The 9820-nt window shown below is 35.6% G+C and overlaps 1 protein-coding gene across 1 annotated transcript; it reads right to left on the reverse strand.

The window, feature by feature from the left end:
• Nucleotides 1–214: 214 nt before the first annotated feature.
• LOC145776646 (3-galactosyl-N-acetylglucosaminide 4-alpha-L-fucosyltransferase FUT3-like) lies at nucleotides 215–6117 on the reverse strand. The gene is made up of 5 exons (XM_082587879.1): nucleotides 5965–6117; nucleotides 5550–5654; nucleotides 5130–5203; nucleotides 2757–2873; nucleotides 215–968 (listed from the first exon to the last, which is right to left on the reverse strand). Exons 1-5 carry the CDS (start codon nucleotides 6115–6117, stop codon nucleotides 215–217), a joined length of 1203 nt encoding a protein of 400 aa, XP_082444005.1.
• Between the last annotated feature and the right edge of the window lie 3703 nt (nucleotides 6118–9820).

Consider the following 9820-nt stretch of genomic DNA (forward strand, 5'->3'; position numbering starts at 1 on the left):
AAATTTTTCGGTAATTTTTACTTACAGTAGGTTATTATTATAAACTTCAGTAAATGCCACAAGTCCAGAATACCGTATAAAGATCTAGCATAACAATCTGTCAAGACAAAATCAGGTCTCAATGACAAACCAGCCGTATCTTGCGCTACACGCTTAATTACCGACTTACCTAAATGTTTTATATTTATTCAATTTCTCCGTCTAATTTACTAGATTAGTAGTTTGGCAAGCATTCTCTGTCTTCACTTTCATAGAAAAACTTAGTCAATGAATCCACAATGCGTGGTATCTGTGGGTATCCAAACAAAGGTATGTCGGAGTAGAACTCGTTGTACATTGGATTATAAATATTATCCACATTAATGCCGTGTAAAATGCGACATAAGTGACAGAAACCAGAAGATCTATATGGTTGAGGCATGTCTTCAGGTGACATTGTTCTCCATTTGAAATATTCTTTGTATGCAGTGTCATTTTTGTCAAGATAGTTCAAATATTCCACAAGTTTGGCGGGCGTTTCAAAATCCTCTGCGAATATGAAAGAATTCGGAGGAGCAAACGTTTGATAGTCGATTTTTTTTGCACCAAAAACAACAGGTACAGCACCAAAGAGTAAAGCGTTTTCAAAGAACTTTTCAGTAATGTAATCCTTACAATGATAACCATTTTCAAAAGACATATAAAACTTGTAGTTTTTTGCCATTTTGACATTTCTAAGCCGCTTTTTGAAAAAGCATTTTCCAACTCTGTCTAATATCAGACCGGCTTTTAAAAGTTGACTAGAATATTCCATTCGCTTTTGAGCAAATGACGTTATACCACAATTTGAAACCGCCCAAAGCGCAAGGCCTGTCTTCTGTGACATTAAATCATCAATGTCTTTTTGTGGATCGCCAGAGTTGGATTTTTGCAAAGATTTCAGAACATCTTTTGCAGTAAAATAAGGAAAGTATACATCAGAATGACTCCTGCAAAAGAAGAATTCACTACTTTAAAGATCTATTAAGAAACTCGATTCAAAATAAAACTAAGATAGAGTGTTTTTTAAATTGAAACATAAGTTAAACCAGTGTTTCTCAATTTTTTTTGGCCCAACGCCCCCTTCATGAACTGGCAAAATTTTACCGCCCCCCAACAAAAACGATTAATTATGAAAAGCGAAAATAAAACAAAAAGTGCTACTAATACTACAAAAAGTGCTCTATGCCAAGCAAAAAGCCAAGCAGAGCAAATTACATTAAATATAGGCTAGTTATCAGTCTCTAAAACCCTTACAGCCTGTTTTACCCTAAAAAGGGGACCATCAGAAGGTCCTTAGCCTATTCAGATAGAATTCTATTTCTATTAAAATAAGGGCCTTTTGATGATTCCCTTTTAGGGTGAAACAGGCTGTAAGGGTTTTAGAGACTAGTAACTATTTTGATGAAAAGCAAATATATATTTGCGAGCATGAAAACAGTAGGACTATAGGCCTACTGGTAGTCAGTGTGAACCTTGGGTTTGGTGAGAAAGTGCCAGTTTCTCCACATCCGGTGTAAAACCAGTGAGAAACATTCGAAGATCACCTCTTATGGATATGTCAAGTGGGTTAGTATGTAGCAGAACAACACAGCTGAATCCCTTTTCCACCAGGTATGAGGTAGGAAATGCTACCACGACGATACGAGCTCTTTGACGAAATCGTTACGCTGGGTTATAGATAGGTTAAACCAGAATGCACCCTAATAATCAAAACGCCCCCCTTAATCCGAAGTAACCATACCGCCCCCCTGAAAAACCAAAACGCCCCCAGGGGGGCGGTACCGCCCCCGTTGAGAACCACTGAGTTAAACTGTTAATGCGTAGCCTATATAGCCTACTAAGTTTCATATTAACTGTATCTGATACATGACAGAATTTGTTCTTCCTGCAGTTTTTTGAAATCTTCTAAAACGTGTTTTATTTTGATAATTACTTAGTTTGTTTGAATAAACATACGGTACAAGCCCTACTACAGACATTTTGTGACAAGTAGTGAAACCATTGGAATGTAAAGACTGGGACATAAAATAGCCAAATGCCAACAAATATTCAATTTTGTGACCTCGATGACATGGTAATAATAAATAAGTTTCAATAATAAATAAATTTGTAAACCAATATATTTATTCAACAATGTGTATTTGTGCATGTCAGCTTTCTGAAATGTGTAACACTCATTCACACGCTGAACTATTAGCTATCAATTGAAGAGAAATTTTAAAATGCCATACCTAAAGCTTTCGCGTCTAGTGCACAAATAAACGAAAACTGTTTGTGACCCATTAAAATATGTTGAAGTGGTCGATCGTAAAAAATTGTAATATATGACTGAGAAAGTTGTTTGGAATTCATCGATTAGCCGAACGGCCGAAGCAAGCTTCTGCTAGCTGTTGAAGTAACCTGTACTGTAGCAAGTTATGCTGAATGTAGCCCAGTCCATTAAGTATATTCTTCAATCGCACACTTCGATAGCTGAACCACCAGAACTCGAAAATTACCGATTCTTGGTTAAAAAATCGGGTATTCATCTACAAAACATTTGGTAAGGACAAAGTGACCTAAGTGTCATACGCCTAGTGCAGCTTTATATTCCTGGGACCCAGACTATTAATAGTAAGTAGACAAACTTTGGAATGCCAATTGCCAATAGCAGCTACATTACATGATTTCAAGTATATCAAATATTTTTAAATCAACTGAATAACAAACAATAAGCTATGTAATTTTTTGTCAACCTATACGTCACTGTGATGTTGAAAAAACCATCAAGATTATCTAAGGTGATTCGTCGGAGAGTTCGCAAAGAAGAAGAAGCCTCTATTGTCCACCATCCATACAACTGGTCAGTTCTCCTGTAAAATATAATATTTATCAAATTAAAATAAACCAACATGGGTGGAACACTTGGCCAATCTTAATAAAAAAACTAAGAGTCCAAAATGTGGAGTGGACACTAAACTCATGCTCAGGAAACGTTTCAAAAACTATTTTGATCTTCAGTTGTACTGTATTTGCTATGTTATAGCGTTGAAGAAAAAAAAGGTCTAATTGTCGAAACGTTTGGTGAACATGAGTTTAGTATCTACATTTTGGGCTCTTTATTTTTTATTAGATTAAAGTAAATGATGTCTTCAAAAATGGGTGTTCAACCTCAATTTACTGTCTAAAACGGCTAAGCGCCTCAATTGAAGCGTTCAAGATTTTTAATTTTACAATGCCGCAGAACATCAATACTGTTCACTAATCTTCTTAACAATAAATGTTTTTGACGACGCTAAATTAGAGACTTTTTAATACTTTTTTCTTTTTTCGATTTTACAACTAAAACAACGAAGTCAGTAATAAATTATACTTGTGGTCACAGCGGTAAACCATAATCTCTTCGTGGGAAAATTGTAACATAAGATTCCCAGATCCGTTCGTCTGTATGTAATGACCGAAATAAAACACTCTTCAGGAAACGTCTATTCGAGAATTGTATTTCTGTAAAAATAGCCTCAAAGCTGTCGAAAATGGAGTGCAACGCGATACACCACTAAAAACTTGTCACTACAGAACAGATTACTTGGATAAAAGACGGAAATTTTCGTCCAGCTGACAAGCACTAAGCAAAACAGTTAAACATGCGACCAACCTCTTCAAGCAACAATTTTAAAATGACTAGAATAATTTGCGATATCTCAAACTCACGTAAACAGTAACTGTGACGCAATAATGAAAGACATTGTCACGCAATTCTAACAGGTGTTCAAAGGTGGTGATCCAATGTTTCATGTTTAAACAGGTTTGACACAAGTCTTACGAACGATGGTGCAATTTTGGCTCATTTTTAGGAAAAATTCCATGACGTAATACGCTAAGATTCAGTAGACCTGAACGGTTTTTATATGACGTTTGATTTGTATAGAGATTGGCCGTAACAACTTGGTATGACCGAACACGCCAATTAACGCGCACAGTCGCTTTCATTCGACAGAATAGTTTTGCATTGACAACAATTCTTAAAAGTGGTTGTGTTTTTACAACAGAAAATTTCTGAAATCACAAAGCTGCTTGAAGAACATTTTTTGTTCATTTGTTGTGTAATGTTGCAGAAACGGTGGATCGAGAATAAATGCAACCAGTATCGGATTTGTTTTTCTGACACCGGCACCTGTCTCACTGGCATGTCCCTGTTGAGGCAATCATGAAAAATGTCTATGGTTTTTGCTTGCGGGCCGTGCTTTCCCGCTCAACTACGCACCAATCAAGATAGAAAACTTCCTTTATCTGTTAGTGTGTCGTTGAAAAAGAACGCAGTCATCAATGACTGTATTATTTTTTCTAGATTCCGGCTCCCAGAGAATTATACGAAGAAAAGGACGCCCGCACGGTGAGCTTATGGTAATTTGAGTATGGTATGCTGTGATTTGCGCAATTGAGAGACTTTTCAATTCCTTGACTATGTCGTTTGAAGTTGAAATATTACAAGTACACAAATGATACCAGTAACCACTGTGGATACCGCATATTGATACATCATTCATCGATACGGATAAGGATCTGGAGTACCCTGCGGTTCTGGAGTACCGTAGCCTACCTTACTTGAAGTAAGCCATATCAATCAATCATTTTATTTTTCGTCATTAACGCGTCCGGGACGAAAAAGATAAAACTATAGATATTAATGTTATATAGGTTATTAATGTTATTAACTACCATTGTTACTTTACTTGGCGTAAGTTATTAATGTTAATTAACGTTATTAATGTTATGAACCACCATATGTTGTTAAGCAGTATTAATGTTGTTTTTACTTCAAAACACGCTTCTATATACTGTAGCCTACACTACAGTAATGTATGCATAGATTGCAGACTATTTTGATATTTTTACACTATTACATTTTACATAACTTTTCTTTTAACTAAATATACAAACATATTTTTTTTACATAGCTATTACATATCCCCAAACTTTTCATGCTTCTTTATGTCTACATTTTTATGTGTCAATTAACGTGCTTCTGATTTTCCTAAAATGTAAAAAGCTTGGTCGAAGATCATAGAAAAAATTTTACTTTACAGCAGTTGGTATTAATGGCTGTGAAGTTGATTTGCATGACTCACCTATTCGGTGGCATTTTGTTCAAACTAAAATCACTGAAATGAAAAATCACTGCTTTGGTATTGGGTTCCGACACCTGTATTAGATAATAGTTAATGAAACCCATGAATAATATAATTTTCAACAGCAGGAATTTACGTAGCATCTCATCAGCTTAGGCTATAACTGGCTACTGTAGTTATCAAAACACCTAATGACCAAAATCGATGAGGATTGTGAATCGTGCTGCACAGTGCACATGCTGCAATGCTTTCAAGCTCTTACTGCAATATTTGAAAGACTACACACACTAATAGTGCAAATTGATGTCCATTAAGTTTTATTGAATTTCGAGCACTACTTGCTGTTTAAATTTAGTGCGAATTTTTAAAAGAAACTTCGCCCGAGTTTGTTTATTTTTCAAATGATCATAATGCACTTACCGTTGATCTGTCATATGTAATCCGACATCTTCCACAAGCACTAGGATCAACAGTGTGAGGAGTTTGTCTTCCGTACATAGCCGCCCATATCAGGATAGTAAACTCCTTAAAATGTTCAATAAGAGTAAATTATGACACCAGTAAGCTCACAAATAAAGATTTTTTATCTAAGTTTCACAGGATGACATATATTGGCTACAGCCTAAACTATTAGATCTACATAGAAATAAGTTACGTTATTGTCACAATGATAAACAACTTGCATATCTAAGCCATCTATTCCTGTTTGGTTGTAAGCAACGTAGGGTTGTAGTCTATGCTTGATCAAGAAGGCCTACCTTTACAACAAACAGCTGGTTACCTGAATTCATAGAGTGTAGCTGTTGAAAATAAAGACAAACAGCACCAATTTTACCTTCTTTTGAGATCTGTTCAAAGCTTCTTTCAGTTGCATCGTCAACGTTGCATTGAAATCAACCGGTGTATATATATTTGTGGGCTCATAAAGAAGAGAGTCGTTGTCTTTCCAGGTTGATGCAAGTCTATTCTGCTCAGTTGAAAGTTCCATGGGCAAGTTGCTTTTGTCTAGTAATGTCGGAGTAGGAAGTGTGATGAAATAGTATGAACATATCGAAAAAACGCAACTCCATACACATATCAGAATAATAAGCTTAGGCAAATTGCAATCCATCAAATCACATTTCAGAGGCAAATCGCAGTTAAAACACAATAAAGTATTGAAACAATGTTTAATTTTTACTGATAGCAGTATAAACAAAAACATTTCCCATTTTTAAATAGATGAAACTATTAAAAAAGTAATGATTTTTGCCAAACGCAAGAAATGCATTTACAGTCGCCTATATTGTAACGTTAGAGTGTTGGACTATTGGATTTACCAAAAACTTGTGTGTTGCCCTATGAAAACAGGATTTAAGATCGACAAATTGCACTGCTACATGCATGTGCTGTAACACTTGAAATATATGTCGCAGATCAAGGGTGGGCAACCTTTCCAACACAAGGGCCAGTTAGGAAAATGTAATGCTTACACAGTTACAGGAGGGCCACACATCAAATAAACACTAATTCATATTTTCACCAATGGAGTTTATCTTATTGAAATTTTGTACAAGAATGTCATGCTCCTGCAGTGAATTCAATTCAAGCTGGATTTCTACAGGCGTAAAACTTATTTCTCAGGTACAGGAGAGTGAAAAGACGGTCATATCACTTTTTAAGCTTCGAAATTGTGTAAATCGAGATGAAAATAGCCTTAATTTAAATAACCTTATTTGGGGAAGAATAGATGGAAGAAGATGAAGGCACACAAAAAATGGAAAATGGCCGCATGCGGCTCCACTGTCCTCGGGCCGCACGTTGCCCACCCCTGTCGTAGATCAACCTAACTTATAGTTTTAACTCTGCTATGGTTCAGTGAGATATGCAAAACACTACTTGTTCCAGTTTCTCGTTACGTAGCCTACAGTATGATGCAGTGTCAGAATGATTACAAATCGTTATTTGTCTCTTCCTACAGTAGATATGACTTGCATGATTGATGTCCTTCCGAATCTTTACTCAGTATTTTCTTTTTTGATTTAAAACATTTCAGAAAAGATGGTATGCCTCGTACTGTTTTGTTGTCTGAAGCAACACTTAAAGCTTTAGTTTTGCGGAAACGTGCGCGTCATGCTATGAAAGCATGATTAAAACCAATTGATTATTCCAAATCTTGACAGACCATTGCAATGAAAAAATCACAGTTATCACGTCACGATATGTGTGTCCTACAATTGAAAATGCAAGGCGCAACCAATTTGAAGCATTTCCTCATACATTCGTTGAATACTAGAAAACTCTCTGAACGTAAATAAAATCTGCATATTTTGTCATTGACAACGTGTTAAATGATTGACTTATTTTCCTATAACGGATTTAAGAAAATCTCAACTGTTGTATGAGTTATGGTGGAAACTTGGTTCCCTAAAACTTTTTCACAATAAACCTTATGTAACCTATTCGACATATAAATGCTTTGCTTCAGGAGGAATGTGTTTCTGAGTTGGTAAACTATTTCTACCTGCTCTCATAGCATGGTGCGCAGTCTGATCATTTGGATTGTTTTCATATTGAGAGAAAGTTTGCTCCGAGAAAAGAACAATTTACTTTTATAGTAGTCTACAAAAAATCAAAAGCAGCTGAACTAAGCTGTAACTGGATGTAGGCTAAGGTATTGTCTTGGTTTTCATTATGGGGACTGAATAGCCTACAAACTATATGTTCTAAGCAATCGGAGCGAGATAAATCGTTGTAGTACGGTAGTCTATTTACAAGGTTCTATTGTAACATGTTTCCAATTTCGTTTACAATGAGGAATTGAGGATATGTTTTTAAAAGAACCTATCAAAATGCGCAATTTGTTTTTTTTTGAGGAATGTCAAAAACTTGGGCTTCTTTGAGTACAAAACTCGCTTTTAAAAGAGTTTTCACTGTAATCGATGGAAATCATCAAGTTTTTCCACAACCTGTCACATCGTAGCTTATAGTTACGCAGCCTCTGTATTTAACAGCATTTAACTATAACCCATAAGCAAGCTCATTACTTGTAGGCCAAGGTTTAATTCATAGTACCCTCTGACTACCTTAAAACAAACGACAATTTACAAATCTAAAACAAGTAAAGCCAGCGATAGGTTTTCTTTTCGTATCTATTTATTTCTCCTCTCAAGCTGGTCGGTCAAGCAAATATAGTAGCCTCCGGTTCTTTGCTGAATGCCTGTAAGTTATCCGAGTATAGGCGATGTCGTGATATGCCATTCTCAGCACGAGTTCAGTTTTGATTGTACTGCTGTGAGTGGACATTGCAAAAAGGTAGTTCTTGAAACATGTCAGAATGTGTGATCTCACTGGCCGACAAAAACAAGTTTTTTAATACCAACGAATGGTTGATGACTTTCAGGTAATTTTAGGTTGCTGAGTTCGAAATTAACATCTTTTTCTTCAAATTAATTTAGTTTTTGAGATGTAAAATCACATGGAACCCTGTCAAGTAACCCATGTTGATGCGCAATCTGCGGCAAGTTGAGATAGCGAATGATTATATTTTGGGATATGAACAAGTGTTTTTGATATAAACAAGTGTCTACTGTGTTAAAAATTTCTTTTAAGGATGCACTACTATTTGATTTTTTTACACTGTGGTTTGCAATAGTGTTTATAACTCGCGAGAAAAAGGTGCAAACACTGTAAATTTCCAATTGCTGAAAACCAAAAAATGTCTTTCTAAATATCTCATCCAACACAAGTTACAAATATATGAGAATTAAAAATGTACAAGCTCAAAAAACACAAAAAATTTTATTGCGCTCTAAGAAAGCACCTGAAAATTCAAATTCCCAGGAAGATATATTTATTTGACGCTTGATAATTTATATGTATACCAAAAAAGCAAACCATTTGGGTGTCTTCGATGGATTTTGAGACGACAATATTTAAGGTTTTGGGGTCGATTTGTAAATACGAAGGCAAAAGCGAGACAAATGTACCTTTTTGTCACTTGTACCGTACTGGAATGTTTTGTTTTCGCTGTGATGGTCAGAAACAAAAATAAACTGAACTGAATGGTGAGCAAGAACTGGGTGGTGACTTTAAAGTGGTGCCGGCAAGGCCAAAGTTTTAAAATCACTCCTGAGGTACGAAGATCAACTACGAAGCATTTACTTGTCCAAACTCTTGCACACATGCTAAAGACGTTAAATCACCGGACATACTGGTCTACTAATTACGACGAAAATGGCAATGTATGGTAAGACAAGGGACAAACTATGTCATGATGGTTTTCAAATCCGATTTTTGTAAAGTATAAACTGTTTGATAAAAATAGCTTGATTTGTACTGAATATAAAAATATTTTAAATGAAAAACAACATGGCTTGAAGACATGTCTAAACCACACAAATCTTCAGAATTTTGTCACTGAGTGGTTAATAATGACAATCTTTATGCTCAGGCTGAGAAAGCTTTTTTGAAATCACAATTCTAGCAGTTTTGCATAATATACTTGTATAGGCTTTGAACAGACCCGGTCACCGAATTTGACAAAGCAAAGCTTTCGCTTGTTGTAGTGTTTTATCTGTAAAGTATTTCATGTACTAGTTGCAGTTGAATGAAGAGTTGTTCTCGCAGTGCTTTACTCAAAGTAACATCCGAAGAGTGAAAACATCGCTTCCTGATCTTACTGTTTTTGATTCACAAAATCGAGTGCTTAA

Source organism: Aplidium turbinatum, chromosome 9 (genome assembly GCF_918807975.1).
Source record: "Aplidium turbinatum chromosome 9, kaAplTurb1.1, whole genome shotgun sequence".
NCBI classification, from domain to species: Eukaryota; Metazoa; Chordata; class Ascidiacea; order Aplousobranchia; family Polyclinidae; genus Aplidium; species Aplidium turbinatum.